This window comes from Symphalangus syndactylus, chromosome 3 (assembly GCF_028878055.3).
Source record: "Symphalangus syndactylus isolate Jambi chromosome 3, NHGRI_mSymSyn1-v2.1_pri, whole genome shotgun sequence".
In the NCBI taxonomy this organism is placed as follows: Eukaryota; Metazoa; Chordata; class Mammalia; order Primates; family Hylobatidae; genus Symphalangus; species Symphalangus syndactylus.
The window spans coordinates 101,706,824-101,729,359 of NC_072425.2; the positions used below are offsets into that span (position 1 = coordinate 101,706,824).

The following is a 22,536-nucleotide window of genomic DNA, read 5'->3' on the forward strand; positions in this document are numbered from 1 at the left end:
GTTCTCTCAATTCTTCCCACAGAGCAAGGTGGTTTCTCAGTCAAATGGATGTGGCTGAGAACAACTATGGTTTTAATGCCTGGCTTTGGACCACGAGGTGAGTATATTGTAACCCCATGAAGGTGCAGTCTAGGAAAGTCTAAAGGGATTAGATTGGTAGCCTTAGTGTCACCTAAGAAGAAGGTGCTGACCTCAGCAGCAGTTCCACCTCTGAGCAGAAAGATGCCTTTCCTTCCCCTTTATTTCTGCCTTAGACACAGAGCCTACTCCTCACCAACTCATTCCCACACTTCCCGGGTTGTTATATCAAAATCAGAAACTTGCTTTCCATTGATCTGTTAATCCTTGGGCCTCTGCTTCTTTGAGCAGATCTTAATTATTGGTGCAACTGCTTTGTCTTCTTTGAGGAAACAGTTTAACTGTGAAACACAAACATTCATGCGATCAAGTTGTGCTGACTATGACAATATCTTGGCACTCACCGTCCATAAGCATCTTCTTACTTGCCCTTCTTTGCTTATCTCCCAAGGTAAGATGACCACAAGCAGATCTTTAGGACATCTTTTCTGTGTCATTAAAAAGCTGGAGATGTGACACCATTCATTCTGGGCTTGTTTCATAAGTGCCTTGTGGCAGAAGTGGAGAAATAGCTTCCATTGCAGAATCATGAAGTATTAGCTAATCATAGACTTTATTCCATTTTACAGGGAAAATATTTTTACAGCAGAATTTACAAATTTGGAGATTCATTAAGGGGACATTGTTATATGTCCCTTGCAAATGTCAAGGCTCTCCTGATTCTGGAAATTATATATCTGTCTTTACTGCTAAACTTGTACTGTTCAATATGGTATCCACTAACCCCGTGTGGCTCTTGAGTACTTAATATGGCTAGTGTGAATTGAGATTTGCTGAAAGTATAAGATACTATATTTTAAACTTGGTATGAAAATATTAGTGCAAAATGTGTAACTCATTTTTATATTGGTTATATGTTGAAATAGCAATTTAGATATATTGGGTTAAAATATATAAACATTAATTTCACTTTTTAAATTTTTAACATGGCTATTAGAACATTTAAACTCATAGTATATTTCTTTTTAAATTATTTTTATACTTTAAGTTCTAGGGTACATGAGCACAACGTGCAGGCAGGCTCATTATATAAGTATACATGTGCCATGCTGGCCCGCTGTACCCATCAACCCATCATTTACATTAGGTATTTCTCCCAATGTTATCCCTGCCCCCGCCCCCCACCCCACAACAGGCCCCAGTGTGTGATGTTTCTACCCAGTGATCAAGTGTTCTCATTGTTCAATTCCCACCTGTGAGTGAGAACATGTGGTGTTTGGTTTTCTGTCCTTGTGATAGTTTGCTCAGAATGATGGTTTCCAGCTTCATCCATGTCCTTGCAAAGGACATGAACTCATCCTTTTTTATGGCTGCATAGTATTCCATGGTGTGTATGTGCCACATTTTCTTAATCCACTCTATCATTGATGGACATTTGTGTTGGTTCCAAGTTTTTGCTATTGTGAATAGTGCCTCTATAAACATATGTGTGCATGTGTCTTTATAGTAGCATGATTTATAATCCTTTGGGTATATACCTAGTAATGGAATCGCTGGGTCAAATGGTATTTCTAGTTGTAGATCCTTGAGGAATCGTCACACTGTCTTCCACAATGGTTGAACTAGTTTACACTTCCACCAACAGTGTAAAAGCATTCCTGTTTCTCCACATCCTCTTCACCATCTGTTGTTTCCTGACTTTTTAATGATCACCGTTCTAACAGGTGTGAGATGGTATCTCATTGAAGTTTTGATTTGCGTTTCTCTGATGACCAATGATGATGAGCATTTTTTCATGTGTCTGTTGGCTGCATAAATGTCTTCTTTTGAGAAGTGTCTGTTCATATCCTTTGCCCACTTTTTGATGGGGTTGTTTGCTTTTTTCTTGTAAATTTGTTTATGTTCTCGATTCTGGATATTAGCCCTTTGTCAGATGGGTAGATTGCAAAAGTTTTCTCCCATTGTGTAGATTGCCTGTTCACTCTGATGGTAGTTTCTTTTGCTGTGCAGAAGCTGTTTAGTTTAATTAGATCCCATTTGTCTATTTTGGCTTTTGTTGCCATTGCTTTTGGTGTTTTAGTCATGAAGTCCTTGCCCATGCCTATGTCCTGAATGGTATTGCCTAGGTTTTCTTCTAGGGTTTTTATGGTTTTAGGTCTAACATGTAAGTCTTTAATCCATCTTGAATTAATGTTTGTGTAAGGTGTAAGGAAGGGATCCAGTTTCAGCTTTCTATATATGGCTAGCCAGTTTTCCCAGCACCATTTATTAAGTAGGGAATCCTTTCCCCATTTCTTGTTTTTGTCAGATTTGTCAAAGATCAGATAGCTGTAGATGTGTGGTGTATTTCTGAGTTCTGTGTTCTGTTCCATTGGTCTATATATCTGTTTTGGTATCAGTACCATGCTGTTTTGGTTACTGTAGCCTTGTAGTATAGTTTGAAGTCAGGTAGCATGATGCCACCAGCTTTGTTCTTTTTGCTTAGGATTGACGTGGCGATGTGGGGTCTTTTTTGGTTCCATATGAACTTTAAAGTAGTTTTTTCTAATTCTGTGAAGAAAGTCATTGGTAGCTTGATGGGGATGGCATTGAATCTATAAATTGCCTTGGGCAGTATGGCCATTTTCACGATATTGATTCTTCCTGTCCATGAGCATGGAATCTTCTTACATTTGTTTGTGTCCTCTTTTATTTCGTTGAGCAGTGGTTTGTAGTTCTCCTTGAAGAGGTCCTTCACATCCCTTGTAAGTTGGATTCCTGGGTATTTTATTCTCTTTGTAGCAATTGTGAATGGGAGTTCACTCATGATTTGGCTCTCTGTTTGTCTGTTATTGGTGTATAGGAATGCTTGTGATTTTTGCACATTGATTTTGTATCCTGAGACTTTGCTGAAGTTGCTTGTCTGCTTAAGGAGATTTGGGGCTGAGACAATGGGGTTTTCTAAATATACAATCATGTCATCTGCAAACAGGGACAATTTGACTTCCTCTTTTCCTAACTGAATAAAAGCCAAAATTGAATACAGGATCTCAGAGAGATACATTAAGACCTCACTTAATGTCATTGATAAGTTCTTGGAAACTGCACCTTTAGGCAATGAGATGAACCAGGTACCTCAGCTGGAAATGCAGAAATCACCCATCTTCTGCGTCAGTCACGCTGGGAGCTGCAGACTGGAGCTATTCCTATTCGGTCATCTTGGAATGTGCTCATAGTATATTTCTATTGGACTGAGCTGATCTATATTTGAGGCGAGGAAGAGTGACTGGCACATACTCATTTGATGCTCAGTTTATGTCTGATAAACCAAACTGTTGAACTGAAATGAATGGATAACAATTATAATGATTTTTAAAGTAGCAATTTTAATGCTGTGGATTTGGAAAGTGATAGAGCAAAACAAGACAGATTATGTCAGGAAATCTTAAGATGTTTATTAATTGTCTCTGGTATATAGAGTTAGAACATATATAAAAAGAGATGTTAGCACTGGCTCCAGCTGCCTTCTCATGAGGCGTTCAGATGTACCCTGCAGAGCTGACCTTATTTTGACCACTTATGATTCCTTTGCTCCTGTACCTATAATCCAGTAGTTTGTTCAAGAAAGACCAATTTCTGAAAGTATTTTCCCTGTGTGCCATTTACCTGTGATTCTCATATTTTAATGTGCTTAAGAATCAATTGCAAAGCCTATTATAAAACTAGATTCCCAGAATCATTCTCAGAGATTCTATTTCACTAGGAAAGGAGTGGGGTCTAGGATTCTGTATATTAGTACCCCCGGAAGATTTCAATGCAAATGGCTGGTAAACAATACCTTGAGGAACACTGCCATATGGTATCATAATCTGGGAATAGCCTGGAAATCTAGGTAGAAGGGGCAATTTGCTCAGCAATTTTTGTTAACTGTAACTATAAATAACACATATTATACTATAAGAACTTACACTATGAAGGATTTAAATTAAAAGGCATTTTAATAAGCAAAAATTAATTAAAAAGTCATAGTAAAGGAAATAGTCAACAGAGTGAAAAGCTAACCTACAGAATATGAGAAAATATTTACAAACCATATATTGGATAAGGGATCAATATCTGGAATATATAGAGAACTCCTGCAACTCAATAACAAAATGACCCAATTTAAAAATGAGCAAAAGACCTGCATAGACATTTCTCCAAAGAAAATATACAAATGGCAAAAAAATTTGAAAAGATGCACAACATCACTAATCAGAGAACTGTAAACCAAAACCATGAGATAGCACCTCACAATGCTTAGGATGGCTATTATTTTTAAAAATGGAAACAAGCATTAACAAGGATGTGGAGAAAGTGGAACCCTTGCCTACTGTCAGTGGGCTTGAAATGGTGCAGCTGCTGTGGAAAACAATATGCAAGTTCCTCAAAAAATTAGGTAGAGAACTGTATAATCCAGTGGTCCAAATTCTGAGTATTTGTGCAAAAGAATTGAATACAGGATCTCAGAGAGATACATTAAGACCTCACTTAATGTCATTGATAAGTTCTTGGAAACTGCACCTTTAGGCAAAATGACATAAACCATTTTTTTCTTATCAACATTATTATGAAACAGTGTTATCCAGGACCTGGTGTATATCATTTTGCCTATAGTTGCAGCTTCCAAGAACCTGTCAATGACTTTGAGTGAGAACTTAACTGTACACTGTGTTTATTGCAGCATTATTCCCAATAGCCAAGATGTGAAAGCAACCTAAATATCCATTGACACATGAATGGTTAAAGAAAATGGTATGTATGTGTGTGTCTTCAACATTGCATATGTACAATGCAATATTATTCAGCCTTAAAAAGGAAGTCCTGTCATATACTACAACACAGATGAACCTTGAATGCATTATGCTAAGTGAAATAAGCCAATCACAAGAACACAAATACTGAGTGTTTGCATTTTTAGGAGGTATCTAAAGTAGTCAAATTCATGGAATCAGAAACTAGAATAGTGGTTGCTGGGGGCTGCGGGAGGGGAAAATGGGGAGTTGTTCAATGGGTGTAGAACTTCCATCATGCAAGATGAAAAAGTTCCAGAGATCTGTTTTACAACAATGTGTATGTTGTTGGCACTGCTATACTGTAAACTTTTAAATTGTTAAAAGAATAAACTTTTTTACCATAACAAAAATATTAATCAAAAAGTACCAACTATCCTGATAGTTCAAGGTGACGTTAAACTCAAGAGAAGAATATGATAATTCCATTTCCTGTGAACACTCTCTTTTTATGAAACATTTTTTTGGAAATTTCAAGCTAACTGAAGCAAATGTGTACTTACAGTGAAGCTGTGTGGGTGGTGAGAGGACTGGGTGTCGGTAGCCTCTCCCTGATGCACTGAGTGGAGGGCAGAGCTTACTTACTTACCCTGAATGTCATTCCCAATAGCAGCTTGTCCAGATACTTGGATGCTCTCCACAAGGAAGAGAGATGTTCACTACAGGATGCTGTCATTTCAGAGGCATCTGACACTCTGAAAATTCTCTTCTTCCTCTCCCTTGTCCGCATACCTGAAGAGTGGGATTTGTACACCTTGATTTTGTTCCCTTGAAATGTTTTTAAATAGCCTAGGAAATCTTTAATCATTTTAGGAGTACTGGTTGCCAGGATCCTTTCTGAGACCAAAGGAGAATGATTGGATTGATTTTGTGAAGCAGTCTGGGCATTCATATGCTGTGAGCACTCACTCTGGCAGCCAGAGGTTTTGTCTCTGGCCAGTGACCATTCCTTTGAGTAGTGAGCTTTCTGTTCTTTCCAGTAACTGCTAGGCAAGTGGGCTAATGTGGCTGGGCTGGTGGGCCCTGCCCCTGGGGTGGGCTAGCTTCCATGAGTGGAGCAAATGGAGTAAGGGCAGAGACATTGACTCCAGTATTTACTAACAAGATAAATATACAAGGCTAGGCTGGTAGATACATATTTTCCTCCTTTGTACCCTTCTTGCTATCTTATTCAAGCATATCAACTCTTTTTTGGTTTTTATTTGGGGTTTTAAAAGTTTTGTTCTATTTTTGTTTTTGTTTTTGCAATGTGCTGGTTTGTTTCTTTAAAAACGTTGATTATAAAATATTTCAAATCTATAAGGAGGCATACAGATGCAATATACTCACCATCTAGCTTAACAAAGAGAACATTATGTGTGCACTTGAAGCTGCTGTATATCTCTCTCAAATCACATCCCACACCATCTCCTGCCATGGTCTGCTGTCTGGAAGTTAGTGTTCATCATTCCTAAGCGATTCTTTATACCTTCACCATATAATATTATATACCTCAACAACATATAGTATTGTTTTACATATTTTTAAGCTTTATATAAATGGTATTATATTTTATGTAGTCTTCTGCAACCTGCTTTTTCATTCAACCTGCCTGTTCACTTTTTAAACTTTATTTGGGATATTTCTTCCAGTGTTACTTAGCTATATTGTTGTCATCACCAGTGTGCAGCATTACTGTGTAATAGTGTTAGACCATAAAATACAGCTAGAAATGGCTTAGATTGAAGCCTTTTATGTGTGTCACATTAATATGTGACTATAATATAGTGTGTAACTGTTAAACATATTTGTTTTATTTCAGGTTATAATATAACTTATCCTCTCATGCTTTTTTCCTGCCCCTTCTCCCCAAATCATCAACAATAGAAGAAGAAAACATGTCAGGACACAAATGGTAAGTAATTTGTCATCTTTTCTAAATTGGGAAAGTAGAAAGCATATAGCATATGCTCAATAAACATCTATTGAATGGAAAAACAGGAGATACATTGGCAGTAAGTATGTTAGCCCTCACCAATGCTGAGCCAAATTCAATATCTCTGTTAAATATGGTGTGAAAACCAAGTAACAAAAATATTATAAGTTCTTATCTAATGTGCATTCTCTAAGAAATTCATTTATGTGTAACTTTTCTCTTGGGAATCTAATGATAGTTTTTCTTACCACCATTTTGTCTAATGTAATGAGTTGATGCATTTTTATTACTATCTTATTTATAACTTCTAACATTAGAGTTACAAGGGAATTTTATGTTAGGGTAGCTATAAAATAAAGAATGATTCTACAACCACACACTACTCAATTAATTTATAGTCATGACTTCAACCTTCCTGAACATTCAGGAGCCAATCATTGTCAAAAGTAAATGATGCTGAATAAAGTAGATGTGGTAACCATTTGGCAATGTTAGCACTGATATTTATGTGCCTATAACATATCTAAGCAGCATGTTAAACCTCTTATAAGGTCCAGAGCTCTTCAAGCAGTGTTTCCAAATTCTTTTGAACCCATGACCCACCAAGCAAGCAGATCTTTGTGAACTTTTATTTTCTTTAATTTGTATCATGAAAAAAATGTGTTATATATTTTTCAAATGCACAATTATAATAAATACACTTTTTTTTTTTTTTTGAGATGGAGTTTCACTCTGTCACCCCAGCTGGAGTGCAGTGGTGCAATCATGGCTCACTTCAACCTCCGCCTCCCAGGTTCAAGCAATTCTCCCGCTTTAGCCTCCAGAGTAGCTGGGATTACAGGTGTATGCCACCATGCCTGGCTAATTTTTGTATTTTTAGTAGAAACAGGGTTTCACCATGTTGGCCAGGATGGTCTCGATCTCTTGACCTCGTGATCTGCCCACCTCAGCCTCCCAAAGTGCTGGGATTACAGGCATGAGCCACTGCGCCCGGCCAAAGAAGTACATTCTATGTCCCACTCTGAGAATCCCATTCCCCTGAAATAATCAATCTTTGGAGTGTATCCTTCCAACCTTTTAATGTGCGTATTCTGTAGAGTGATTATTTTTTACATAAGTGTTATACATATTTTATCTTATTTTCTCTGATATGAGCTCATAATATGACTTTTAAATAATGCAGAAAGATACAAAGTAGACCATAAAAGTCTCCCATAATCCTATTTCTCTCTCCAAAGATAACCATTGTTAAGGAAGTCATCAGAAATGCCTTCTGACTTTTTAAGAATAAATGTGTAAACTGAAAATTGTAAATTTAATGAAATCGTAAATGAAGGAAAGTAGGTTTTGAGATACTGGTATTTTGGTATAGTCATATAAACAAACTCACGTTTCAGCACAAGCCTGGCACATTTTGGGTGGTGATGGCATGGGGTAGAGGAAGGTACATCTCCACAGAGGAGAGTTGCCTGGGGGGTCAGGGGAGCCTTTGGGGCAGGGACTCTAGGTCAAAGAGGATGTGGACGAAGCAAGGGGAGGGATGGAACTCCCTCAGCAAACTTTCCAGCCATATCTGAGGTACTCCAATCACTTTTACACAATTCCATTTCATTTTCAATTACTTTTGTTTCTTTTCTCTTTTTTCTTTTTTGAGGGACAGGGTCTCACCCTGTATCCCAGGCTGAAATGCAGTGGTATGATCATGGCTCCCTGCAGCCTCAAACTCCTGGGCTTGAACAATCCACCCACTTCAGTCTGCTGAGTAGCTTTGTGTCATAGGCCTGTGCCACCACACCTGGCTAATTTTTTGTAGAGATGGGGTTTTACTATGTTGCCCAAGCTGGTCTCAAACTCCTGGCCTCAAGCAATCCTCCTGCCTGGGCCTCCCAAAGTGCTAAAATTAAAGGCATGAGCCACCACGCCCGGCCAGTTTCTAATTTTTTCTCCGCATACTTTTTGATGTGCTCTTCACTGTGATCCTCCTGAAAAATGGCTTTTCATCTATATTTTAAGCATTTATATTGAAGAGTTTAAAGTTTTGAACATCAGAAGCCTGCAACCAATTTTAAATTTATTTTATTTTTATTTTATTGTGGTAAGAACAGTTAACATGAAGTCAACCCTCTTAAATTTTAGGTGCACAATACAATATTGTTAACAATAGGCACCATGGGGCTGGGCGCGGTGGCTCATGTCTGTAATCCCAGCAGTTTGGCAGGCTGACGAGGGTAGATCATCTGAGGTCAGGAGTTAGAGACCAGCCTGGCCAACATAGTGAAACCCTATCTCTACTAAAAACATACAAAAAGTAGCTGGATGTGGTGGCATGTGCCTGTAATCCCAGCTACTCAGGAGGCTGAGGCAGGAGAATCTCTTGAACCTGGAAGGCAGAGGTTGCAGTGAGCCAAGATCACGCCACTGCACTCCAGCCTGGGCAACAAGAGTGAAACTCCGCCTCAAAAAAACAAACAAACAAACAAACAAACAAAAAAACCCAACAATAGGCACCATGTCGCACAGCAGATCTCTAGAACTTATTCATCTTGCATATCTGAAACCTTATGCCCCTTGAATAGTAATTTCTCATTTCTTCCTACCTTCTCGCCACTCGTAACTGCCATTCTACTCTCTGCTTCTGTGAGTTTGACTATTTTAGATTTCTGTGTAACAGATCTTAGGCATGCTGTTCTTCAGCCTCTTATCTCTGCTTTCCTGCCATCACCTCAGTGTTGGCTGTAGTGTTAGAGTGGAGAGAGTGTGTTGGTGTCTGGCTTTATCTCTGACTCACTAAGGTGACTTGGGCCAGTCACCCTGCCTGGCTTGACCTCACTGTCTCCACCTCTAAAAAGGGTGTGCCCAATGTGTTATATCTACATTCTTTTCAAGGGTTAGTTTCTTTATTTCCTGCACAAGATTCTAAATTTCTCCACTCTGACTTTTAAGGTTTTTGAGTCAGAAAGAGTTGATTAACTTTCTTGGTGTAACACCCATATAAGAAAGTGCTCATACGTTTATCAATGTTGTAAATGTAAATGCATATTGAAAAGTCATGTTTAAAGAAATCATTTCACACTAAAATATCTTAATCTTTATGAAAGTTGTGAATAAAATAGTTCCTTAAATGTTTTTAGCAGTTATCCCTGGGACTTACAGGATCGATATGCTCAAGATAAGTCAGTTGTAAACAAGATGCAACAGAAGTATTGGGAGACGAAGCAGGCCTTTATTAAAGCCACAGGGAAGAAGGAAGATGAACATGTTGTTGCCTCTGACGCAGACCTGGATGCCAAGCTAGAGGTGAGCTCTTTATTGCTGTCAGCCCCAACACAGCCGCCTTGCTAGGATCAAGGTCCTAGAGTATACTCACCGAGGCAAAGCTAATTGTGCTTTGTATTTGAAAATGAGAAAAATCTAGGATTAGGTAAACTCAATCCTAGCATATTTATTAAAACCTACAAATTCTCACATAACCACCATGCTTCAGTTGCTTTGTATTTCAAGAACATAGTTGCAATGCATTGCCTGTGGTAAATTCTCAATAACTGTTTGTTGGGAAAAGGAATGCAATCAAAGAGCTGCTGCTAGTCATAGTTGAGGAGTCAGATTTAGAACACTAGAATCTGGCAAATGTTAATTTTTTTTAAAAAAAGAACTCAGGTAAAATGTCGTGGAAAGTAGAGTCTAATAAGTTTTGTATTGGACCCTGGGAAATTCTGAAATGAATAAGGAGATATTTAGTTAGACTAGTTAACAGTATAGTAAGCTGGATTTAGATATGGTTGATCTAGCATATTAATATAAGAAAGCCCACTAACTAACTCCCTGTCTTGCTGGACATTTCTGCCAATAGTTTAGATTAAAATTTTGAAAGCATACCTATCATTCCTATAAATAACAGGGCACTGAAAGGAATAATATCTTAGATGGTCTGATAAGGATTCAAAATGAACTCAAATTTTAATATATACACAAAGGTTAATGAACTGAACATTTAATGGGACTAAAAAAGCCCAAGATTTCAAAAAGCTTTCCAAGAAGAGTGTCCAGGATGGTGGAAACCATAGTTATTCTACCTCAGAGAGGGTTAAGGGGAAATGTTAGTTGTCAATTACTTGGGAAGCTCTGTCATGTGAAAAGGGATGAGATTCATTCTAAGCATGTGAGGGTAGACTAGACCCAGGAAGAACTTTGTAATGTTAAGGCTGTCCCTTGAGAACTGGGCTGCCTTTGAGGTTAGGACTATCCTGTGAGATGGATCTGAGCTACTATTCTACCTACTATCTGCTGTAACTTTAGGAGAACTATATCCAATTTCTTATATCCTCGTTTCCTTAATGTATGAAATAGAGATATTAGTACCTACTTATTACAGCTATTATCAAGATTAAAGTAGGTAACAGAGTGATGGCTAAGGTTTATTAGTGTTTATGAATATTACACTAACATGTTTATAAACATAACTAATGTTTATTAGTAATTAATGTTTATGAGTGTGTTTTATGTCCCAGGAACCATTTAGACTGTGTTCCATATGGTATCTCTAGTACATAGCAAGGCTCCTGACCCACTGGCCCTGCCTCCCCATCCTGCATTTCCTCTCTCCCACATGCTTACTTTGCCCTCACCACGATCCAGCCATGATGGCATTGTCTCAGTTCTCAGTCCACAACCAGCCAAGTTCACACCCAACAGAGCATTTGCTGGCTTCCACCTGGACACTATCTCCCCACATCTTCCCTTCTCATAATTCAGGTTTCAGCCTAAAGGTCACGCTGTTTCAAGTCACTGGCTGTCCACCCCTGCTCCCCACCTACCTCACCCCTGCTCACTGTCTAACACGTGACCATGTTTTATTTTATTCATAGTACTCATCTCTCATTGAATTATCTTGGGTGTTCATCTGTTTGCCCACCTTCCCTCCACTATGAGATCAAATTCCATGTTAGCCTATTCACGACGTATCCCCAGCCACACACAGAATACACATTCAGTAAGTACTAACTGAATAAGGTTATGTGTTAGTGCAATTAATGTCAATTCTCAGCCCTTTCCTTTTGCAATTGGAAATTTTGAAATAGAAACTGGGTTTGACAAGGATGTTCTAATGGAGATTTCTGCAATGGAGGAAAGTAGAACCAGGAAGCATCTGTTTTGATTTTTATATTCTAAGTACAGTGTAAATTATTATAAGCATATATGCTTTTTATATCTCATAGTTTTCTTTTCTTAAGAACCTAGTAAATACATGCATTATTCAAAAGGCAATTTAATATGTTAATTAAAAATATATTAAACATTATATGTAGGCTCTTGCAGCAGTAGTTTGGCTGAACCAAATGTACCTTAATCAAAATAGCTGCTGTCCTAGGTATGTAGCATCCAGAGTACTTAGCTGTGACAAATAATTTAGCACATGATAGAGGTTTCTGTTGCAGAAATGTTAATACTGATGTTGATGTTTACAGAAAGGATGGAGTCCATCCATGAAATATACGAAAATGATGTGAAAACCTCTTTGATGTGTTCATACCTTGAGTTATCCATAGAAGGCTAACTTATAAACCAAGAAGTTTTATTCTTCTGGTACAGAAAACTTGTGTGCCAAGCTATAATAATGGTCAGATTCTATTGCAATCTGTTGGAAAGTTAATATAAAAATGTTGCGCTGAGTTTTAATATTTGTCCACATTGCTTGCTAATGAAATCCTTTTCTGAAAAACAGCTCTTTAGTACAGTAACAGACAAAAGTAATCTCTGCTGACAGAAGTCTTCTTGCCAGAGTCACTCTGCCACAGCAGAGTGGACGGATTAAATGATGGAAATGTTTCTTATCTTGCCTTGGGCATGATTATGTTAGTATATATAATTGTCATAACTCACAGAACTGAACACTCCAGAGCTGTGCACTTTAGTGCTTTTAATTTATACCTCAATTTTTAAAAAGTGAACAGTAACAACAGAACAACTCCTAAACATACTTTTCGAACGTCCTTGCTCCTATATTCAGGAAATATTATGTGTTAGTGGGTTTTGATGCAGAATACTGATATAAAACACTTGCTAAGGGACAGATTCAGATTGCTGATTTTCTGTTTTGTTTTATGGCGCTCTACTAAACAGGTGGAAGATGCAATTTACTGAAATGAGAATTAGCAAATTTATATTCCTTATAACCAAGTTTTATATTAAGCATTCCTAGAAATGTTTTAATCTTTTAAGTATATATGCATGCATCTGTTTTTATTAATTTAGTCATATTTATAATGAAACAGATCATCTGTGTTCACTCAAATGTAGAAGTGCTTTATGGTACTAGTATATAATTTCTGCACCACTGTGGCCAGTGAACTAGAAGAGAGAAAGAGGGAAGACCTTGCCCTGCCTTACTGAGTGGCTCTACAGACGCAGGATGTTTATCTGCCAGGTTTTCTCGTTGATACTATATCTGGTCCCTAAGTTAGTGGGCAAAGGGTGGAGAAAGTGTGAAGTCTGTTCTGTCTTTTCTTGAGCTCTCAGTTTCTGAAACAAAGGCTGGAACCACCATGCATTGAAATCAAGTTAGATTCTTCTCAGCACAGCCCCATCTGCCTTTCCCCCAGTTTCCTCTAGTATGGCCACAGCATGGCATTATATTTTCTCTCTGTATGTTTTATGAAATTGTTGGGAAAATAAGGAGTGATGGGGACTGCTTGCCCAACATCATTTTATCAGATGTTTTCTAAATAGACAGGACATCCAGCTGATTGATTTTGTTTGCTTTATCCAGTTGTTTAAGCATGCCATAAAATACATTAGGATCACAAAATAAGTTAACGTCATCTTTTAAATATGCTTAATTGACAGATCCCCCATTAAAAAAAAAACACAGCAAGTGGTGAAAGGAATAAATTTGATTATGAATGAATATTGGGTCTCTGGTTTACCAAGTCCTCTAACTGGGCCGTTCACTTAGGATTTCTGTTTTTTGTTTTTCAGCTATTATTTCAGTAGACTGGAAGAAATAACTGTTCTGCAGATCTTAATTTAGGCCACAGAGATGATGAATTCCAATAAATATAGAATAATAGGAGATATTTAAAGGCTTTGGTCACAGTTTCTGTATAGTGCACCACATAACACTAAGCATACTTAGACATGTGGTCTTGTTTTTGGCAAATTGAACACTCTGGTTGTGTTCAATGTAATTATTTTTTATCTCACCACTGTCTGTTTTATTTTGCATTTTGTTTGTATTTTTATTACAGCTGTTTCATTCAATTCAGAGAACCTGTCTGGACTTATCGAAAGCGATTGTACTCTATCAAAAGAGGATATGTTGTAAGTATGACATCAGTATGAATAGTGATCAAATAGTAAGAAATAGCAGGGTATTTTGTCTTGATACATCATTTCACATGCTTAGGAAACTAAGAGTATTTGTCTGTGTCTTTAGGCGCTGGGAGGAGAATCTCTAATAATTTTACCAATAATATACATAGCTTATTTATCTTTCAAAGCAAGTATCATATTAGGAGAATTCTGTTTGGATCTCCCATGGATATGGACATGCCATTTATTTTCCCAATTATAAAAGAGTTTCTCAGTTTGTATCTCGGGCTTTTTACCTTCAGGTTTTTTTATGTGATTATCTTCACTCTCTGATATCCAGTTTTGTTCCTTTTAAGATAACAGACAGAAGGCACATACAGTTAATTTGTTGATGACATTTTGTTGACAACATTTCTTCATGAATGTTTTTTGCATTGGATATTAGGTTCCTACAGAACGATATTTTCATATAGTCACACTGTCTTAAAAGCATTAACAACAAAGTTATCTCTGAAATACTAAATATCAATTATGTGTTAGTACATTTTTAAGGTTCCATTTGTAGGTCATTTTAATAATATAATTTCTATATTTTTGAGACTAGACTATGGGAAGTCTTTCTGTTGCTGACTGCTGCCAAACCCCTTTTCAGTAATCACAAATTAATAATTGGTCATTTTTCTACATCAGTAATATTTTATTAAGACAATCATTTTGGTAGGCTGGGTGCATTGTCTGACATCTGTAATCCCAGCATTTTAGGAGGCCAAGGCAGGAGGATCACTTGAAGCCAGGAGTTTGAGACCAGCCTGGGCAACAAAGTGAGACCCCCATCTCTATAAAAAAGAAATACCTAAAAATTATCTGGGTACCGTGCATGTGCAGTCCCAGCTGCTCAGGAGGCTGAGACAGGAGGATCACAGTGACATAACGAGCCATTGTGCTCCAGCCTGAGCGACAGAAGGTGACTATCTCTTAGAAAAAAAAAGACAACTACTTCAGGAAAGTCCAAAATCATTATATGTAGAGGCAGTATTTTATAAATTATCTATGTTAATATTTCCTAAGTGTTTGAGGTAAGACTTCTCCAGGGTTCCACCTCCAGGTCTTGATCTGTGAGGAAATTAAGACACATGACCGCCGCTCCCCCATTTATCATCCCCACATCCAGTCAGTCTCAAATGCTGGTGTTTTGCCTCCTAAATAGCTCGCAGATTCTCCTTCCTCTCTCCGTCTTCTCTGCCACTACCTTGGTTCAGGCCACCACCATTAGTCTCTCACTTGGTTTACTAACCATTTTTCCTCAGTGATCTTGCCTCCACCTCTGCTTTCTCTAGCCTATTGTCTGCACTGCTGTCAATCAAAGTACACTTTTAAACCTGATCAGATTCTTCCTTGGCTTAAACCTTGTATTCTGGAAACTATTGGTCAAACTCCTTCTTACTATACCCACCATCCCCCTAGTACTCACCATGAAATGAATCATTTTCATTTTTATGGTAGAAAACAAAATAATTTAGAAAATTGTAACTTTATTTTTTTAAGTAAGTCACATGAAGTTGGTGTGTCCACTTTTCATTAAACAATATATATTGTAACAAGGGAAGAAAAGAAGGATGCTTGCATATTTCCTGTAAACAGTGATTCTCTAAACAGAAATTATGCTTTCCACCTATATTAGTTTCTAAAAGAATATAGAGGAAAAACTTCCCCCAAACCGCCTCAGATTAGTTAATAGAATTATAACTGAACACCATCAAGGCTCATAATTATCTTGTAATATAAAGGGTTAGAATAATGTCCCCACCCTTGAAGTAGTCACCTGGTTGTGCCAGCAGAGCTGGCTGTGGATGGTGGGTAAGCCCTTTTATGTCTACCTGCTAAGCTCATATGAGCCATGCCATCTCAGTAGAGACAGGAAGGAGGAGTTCTGCCCTGCGTGGACTTGAAAGAGATCCCAACTTTGATAGAAGACTAAAAATAGTGTGGTTAATTTGAGGATGTTGCTATGTAGCTGTCAAAGAAACAAAAATGAGGAAAATCTGTGAACTAATATGGAGTGATTTTGAGGATATGCTTTTAAGTGAAAGAAGCAAAACATAAAAGCGTTATCTATAGTATGCTATCCTTCATGCAAGCAAGAAGGTGATATAAAATATAAATGTAAAAAAAGGTAATATACATAGAGTGTGTGTATTACCATTTTTCTATATTACATCACATTTTACCATCTATATCTATATCTATATCTAGAGAGCAGGCCTGCTCATTGTGCAAAGGAAATTTAGGAAGGATAAACCAGAAACGAAAGAGACTGGATACCAGTGGTGGATGAGGATGGGGGAAGGGTTGGAGAGGAGGAGCAAAGGTGAAGAGGGAGCTATGAGATACCTTCCCATAGCTCTGATTCATAAAACCATAGTAACATTTCATAGACTCAAAAAATACTTAAACCCAGGCAGATGTGGGAAAATCTAAAATGGAATACAAACAGTAACAAATGAACCTGATTGCATTATAAATGAATAACATTGTCACAGTGATCAGAATCGAGTAAAAAAAGAACTAACCTCAGTAGTTTTGGAATATAATTATTTTTAACTAGATACTGAGGCTAAACACAAAAAGAATTACACATGGAAGCCGTACTCTCATTGGTAAATTTGTTTCTTATAGGAATATGGGTTAGCAATGCTGAAACTACATTATGCAAATATTGAAGTTGAATAGATAAGATATTGTAGATGATGAGAGCCAGATTTCTCACTTTCTACGTTAGAAAGAAGTTACAGATAAAGAAAAGGAGAAGCTAGAAGGAACACTGTGGTGTTGCACTGGCATCAAAGGTGCCACTATGAAGCCATTTTTTTAATATCTATACAGATAGATACATACAGAAATAAATGCAGATGAGGGTGTATGCATGGGTTAGTGTACATTCATATATTTCCTGCTTCTGTGAGCTGACATGACCTAGAAGCACTAACACCCCATAGCAGTGAGTACATCTGGCACCCAGATCTTGCTTTCTAAATACCTTTCCCCAGTAAAAGAAATGCTCCTTGGAGAAGTGGTTGATTCTAGGATTGGGGCAGGGAAAATTCAAGATGCATCTGTATTATTTGTAGCACTAGAACATAAGGAAGTGCTTGAAAAAGGATATGTTGAAAGGACACAGGAGCAAACCTGTGATCAAAGCTGGCACAATTTGAGCAACAAACTAAATAATGACAGTATTGAATTATAACCAATAGAGTAAAATTAATTTCCCTTAAATCTTTATGAAGAGAGAGAGATAAATGGTGGAGAAAGGACAGCTTTTTCTCATAAAATAATTTCAGTTAATTAATAGAATGAGGGAACTACAAAATCACCATTAGGCAAACACCACAGTGAGAATTGTGACAGGTGAGATTCACTGAAGAATGTTAGAATTAGTGAGTGAAAGTTTGAGGAGAAAATGGACATTTGCATCATCTCATGTATTCCCCCCAAGATTTTTAATGATTACAAAAGGAAAAAAAAAACATTCTTAACTTTGCAGTGAAGAAACCCAGCAGATACCTCCTTAACCAAGTGGTTGAGCTTGACATCACGAGTGATGAGGAACACTGATGTCATGTAACCTCTGATGCTGTGCACTAAGAAAGACACTTCACCATTGTGTATCCTTCCCAAATATCTGTAACCACAGTCTAATTCTGAGAAATCAGACAAACCCAAACTGAGGCACATTCTACAAAATATCTGACCAGTACTCTTAAAATCTGTCAAAGTCATGAAAGATAAAGACTAAGGAATGGTCACAGACTTAAGGAGACTAAGGAAACTCAATATTTTGGTGCCAGGGGAGACCCTAGATTGGATCCTGTAACAGAAGAAGAATGTCAGTGGAAAAACTGGTAAAATTCAAATAAGGGCTGTAGGTTAGTTGATAGTATTATACCAGTGTTAATTTCCTAATGTTGATTATTGTACCATGATTATGTAAAACGTAAATATAAGGGGATGCTAGGAAAAAGTAAGTACTAGGGGATGTTAGGGAAAGGTATACAGGAACTCTGTATACTGTTTGTAATTTTTCTGTAAGTCTATCGTTATTTCAAAGTGAAAGTTTAATACATGTAAATTGGATCACATTGCTCCCCTACTTTTAAAAGCCTCCAATAATACATAAAATGGAATCCGACTCCCATTCTTATACATAGGACATGATCTGGCCCCAGTTCACCTCTTCAGCCACCTTTTCCCTTGTCCACCAAACTCCCGAGGCCTTTTGCACTGGATGTTCTGCTGCCTGGAAGGTCCCTGCTCTCATAGTCCCAAGACTATTGTCATTCAGAACTCAGCCTAATGATCAGCTGCTCAGAAACGCCTTCCCTGATTACCTTGTCTAAGGCAGCTGCGGACCACTCACTCTTACTCCCCATCTCTCATTGCGCTACCTGGTATTTTTCTTTTTTGTGTTTCGTGTTTGTGATTATGTTTTATTTTCTGTCTCCTGCTGCTTGAATATAAGCTCTGTAAGTGTGGGGAACTCCTTTATCCTCTTCATCACTGTATTCCTGTGGCAAGAACTGTGCCTCGTATGTGTTGGATCATCCATAAATCTGTGCTGAGTGAGTTAATGCTGTCAAGCTAATTAATTTCATAGTTCCATAGTTGCCTTGTTTTTAAGGGCACATCTGGAAACCTAATTAGCAAGTAAATATAAAAATGGTTTTGTCTCTGAATTCTCAAGTCCCAGATAATTGAAACCTTATTAATAGGACATTTTGAGTTATCTTTTTTTATTTTTGCTTTCTTCTTATAATAGAGACAGGGGTTCTTGCTATGTTGCACAGGCTGGTCTTGAACTCCTAGTATCAAGCAATCCTCCTGCCTCTACCTCCCAAAAGTGCTGGGACTGCAGGTGTGAACCACCACACTCAGCCCTTTTGCATTACCTGATACCTATGTTATACCTGAATTTTGAACTTCTGTAAGTTAATTTCAGTATTTGAATTTTTAAAATTAAAGAATGACCATCCCTTCTCAGATAATCTAACCTTGATCCTGATGGAGCTCACACTTCTTTCCACTGCCCTCTGAGTAAGTATTGCCAAGTAATCAGAGTCAGCACCTAAAATGAAACCTGTTTGCTGCCCCAAGTTAATCCCCAAGTGCCTAAAATGACCCAAAATTATTTTTAAATGTTTCAGCCTACTTAGGTTTATTTAGGGAAGCGTACATTTTGCCAACCATGTAATCATTCAGGTACCACGAATTGGTTTCTTCCTAGCCTTAAGCTAAATGCATTCATTTGTATGTGACTTGAGACTTCAAGGTAAAAAGGGTGACAGTAGCCTCATGCTATTAAGAACAAAAATGAGAAATTGCTCTCCATAGGGAAAGATTCATTGTGGAATTGAGTGAGGCACATATTAGTCAGTGGGGAGGAGAAGGAATGGAAGGTATTAAAAAACAAAAAAGCTTCTTATAATTATAGGAATTTTAAAAAGCTACATAGAACCATGGCATGAGTATTAAAAGGCAACAAGTATTTAAACTGAAATAAAGTGTATGAGGATAACAAGGCAAAATTGTAGTTAATTCAATTCACAAGCATTTAATTAGCACCATGAATTTAAGACGTTATGCTCAGCCTGGGGAATACAAAGTTTGGGTGAGATCCCTGTCTTGGAAAGCTTAGAGCCCCCTGGGAAAGAGAGACACATGCCCAGTCACACAAGGTGAGTGCTCAGTCAGGTGCCCAGAGAGCACTGCTGTCCGGAGAAATAGGGATCAATTGCTTCACAGAGAAAGGAACCTGCGAGCAGGCCTTTGATTGTGAACTTGATTTTTGAGAGACAGAAGAGAAGCAGGCTCATCATTTATCTCTCAGGAAACATGGATTCTAAAAGCCTCTCCTTGACTGGGCCTTCCCAAGGGAATGTTTAGAGTGAAACTATAGTCACAAATTAATAAGGTAGCAGTATCGAGTTTAGCCTTCACCTTTGGATTTGTGGTTCCTGCCTAATGTTCTACAATTATTGTTGGTGAGATTATGTCAGGAATGGGGGTGCATTCTTAAAGAAAAGTGACTGGATTGTGAAAACTGACAAGAATCCTAGTAGCATTTAGAAAGCAGTTTTAGAGACACATGGTGTGTAAATACATCAATACAGGAATAGGAAATAAAAGTAGTGTTCAAAGTATGTTGATAGTAAATGCTGTGTTTAGGGGGAAAGCACATCCTAGGAAGCTAAGTGTCACTGTGGTGCCTGTGGCTTGGCTGCTGGTGTGTGTTCAGGACCCCCACTGTACCATTGTGTGGGTATGCTGTATTTTATTAAACTAGTTCCTAGAATAAGGAGAGTGTTTTATTGTTATAAATAATGATGCTATGATTGTTTTTGCATTTACATCTTTGTGCCCATTTTGCTACTTCCTTAGGAAGTACTCCTAACAGTAGACGTGCAGAGTCCAAAGATGCATGCAATTCTATGATTTTTTAAATGTTTACTGCCAAATCAACCTGCAGAAAGCTTGCACCGAATCACTTACCCACCAATAATACCATCTGAGGTTGTCTTTAAAAATAAGGCCAAGATTAGGCATCACCAATTCAGATTTGGTTCCAGCTCTGTATTTTTAAAACCCACTGTCATCAACCTGATGACCTCCCCACCCTCAGTCCCTACCCCCACTTCCAACCAAAAACCTGTGTCACGGCTGAGGTATTTGAATTGCTTTACAATGGAATAGAATGTAACTCAAAAAGCAGAGATCAAAAGTCAGCAGGAGAGAATAATGGGAGGCAGCTAGCACTGCATCCTAGGCAGCCACAAAAGATTCCCACAGTCATACTTGACAAACCCAACTCCTTTATTTCAGCTCGAAGCCGCACATTATGGGCTTGCTTTTCAGTACAGAGGTCATTTTCTGGTTCTGATTACAGGGCACCAAACTCACTGACAGATGTATTCAAGTGAATTTGATCTCTCGTATTGTGAATGGAAGAACAGCATGAAAGTTAAATGGGGGGTAGGGGGAGCTTACCTTGTAGCCTGCCACTTGGATTTAATTTCATCTCGTCTTCGCCTCTGGAAGAGAGAGGACGTTGTGATTTGTCTTTCTTGTTCCCTTTGTAATCAAAATGCTCATTGTTCATGGCTCCTTTTGGTCTTTTCTTCATCAGTCTTGTCTCAAGAAGAAAACGAACTGGGAAAATTTCTTCGATCCCAAGGCTTCCAAGATAAAACCAGAGCAGGAAAGATGATGCAAGCGACAGGAAAGGCCCTCTGCTTTTCTTCCCAGCAAAGGTGTGTGGCCTTCAGTGGGGCTCTATTTGGGGGGATCTGAGGAGACTGGGACCCACCTACTCACGAAAGGGAATCTCACAGTGCTCTTTAGAAGGATTTTGCCGGAGGCTGAGGAGCTGCTCTGTACTCACTAGTTAGGCAGTTTGTACTTAACTCTCTAATTAAGATTAACACATAGGATTTTTTTTCCTCCCTGTTAATTAAAAAAAATTTTTTTTTCATTTTTCTTTTGGTCTATAGGGGCATTATATATGTCAATCACTATGAGTGCTGTCCTAGGCTTATGTTTGACCTTCAGTGTTGCTTGTAGCAATCAGTCTGGTCCCCTTCCCGCAGCTGATTAAAGCAGGAGCCTAATGAGACCAGGTTGAAGGGTTCCCTCTCTGCTCTCTGTGGACCAATTGACTTCAGAGAGGTGCTGTTCTCATGCCCAGGTCCACACTGCTCAGACCCATAACCTGGGAGTGTATTAGAAATGCAGAATCTGGCCGGGCGCGGTGGCTCACGCTTGTAATCCCAGCACTTTGGGAGGCCGAGGCGGGCGGATCACGAGGTCAGGAGATCGAGACCACGGTGAAACCCCGTCTCTACTAAAAATACAAAAAAATTAGCCGGGGGTGGTGGCGGGCGCCTGTAGTCCCAGCTACTCGGAGAGGCTGAGGCAGGAGAATGGCGTGAACCCAGGAGGCGGAGCTTGCAGTGAGCCGAGATTGTGCCACTGCACTCCAGCCTGGGCGACAGAGCGAGACTCCGTCTCAAAAAAAAAAAAAAAAAAATGCAGAATCTAGGCCCTACCCCAGACATGTAGGATCCACATCCACATTTTAACTAGACCCCCTGTTATTTTGATGTAAATTCAAGTTTGAGAAGCTCTGGTACAGGGAAAATTGTGGTAGATGAGTGGCATTTTTTTTTTTTTAACACAACCGCGACTCATTTTTATGGTGAATGTTAAATAAGCAGGAGCCCCTGCACACAGTCACTCTCTGCGCCTGAGAAAAGTGACACTCCTCCTCACTCCCTTCTCTCCCAGTAACTAACAGACCCCCAAAATGTCACCCACTAATAGTAGGCAGAATGTAGGTAGTTCCCACAAATATTCAAGCTATAGAAATTTCAC

At 38.4% G+C, this 22,536-nt stretch overlaps 1 protein-coding gene across 21 annotated transcripts in view; it reads left to right on the forward strand.

Moving 5' to 3' along the window:
* Positions 1–22,536, forward strand: part of ICA1 (islet cell autoantigen 1) — a 150,464-nt gene that overhangs the window by 15,888 nt on the left and 112,040 nt on the right. For 8 of the 21 annotated variants that reach the window (XR_008656687.2, XR_008656686.2, XM_063637073.1 and 5 more), the window contains exons 2-5: positions 6,756–6,783; positions 9,936–10,101; positions 14,049–14,121; positions 21,293–21,416. Coding sequence is in view for 19 of the 21 variants with exons in the window: in XM_063637073.1 (XP_063493143.1) it covers positions 6,756–6,783; positions 9,936–10,101; positions 14,049–14,121; positions 21,293–21,416 (391 nt within the window). In the remaining 2 variants the exon portion in view is untranslated. Of the gene's footprint in view, positions 1–22; positions 98–4,780; positions 4,852–6,690; positions 6,784–9,935; positions 10,102–14,048; positions 14,122–21,292; positions 21,417–22,536 lie in introns of all 21 variants that reach the window. The other 13 variants (XM_063637080.1, XM_063637076.1, XM_055272594.2 and 10 more) reach the window with 5 other exon arrangements.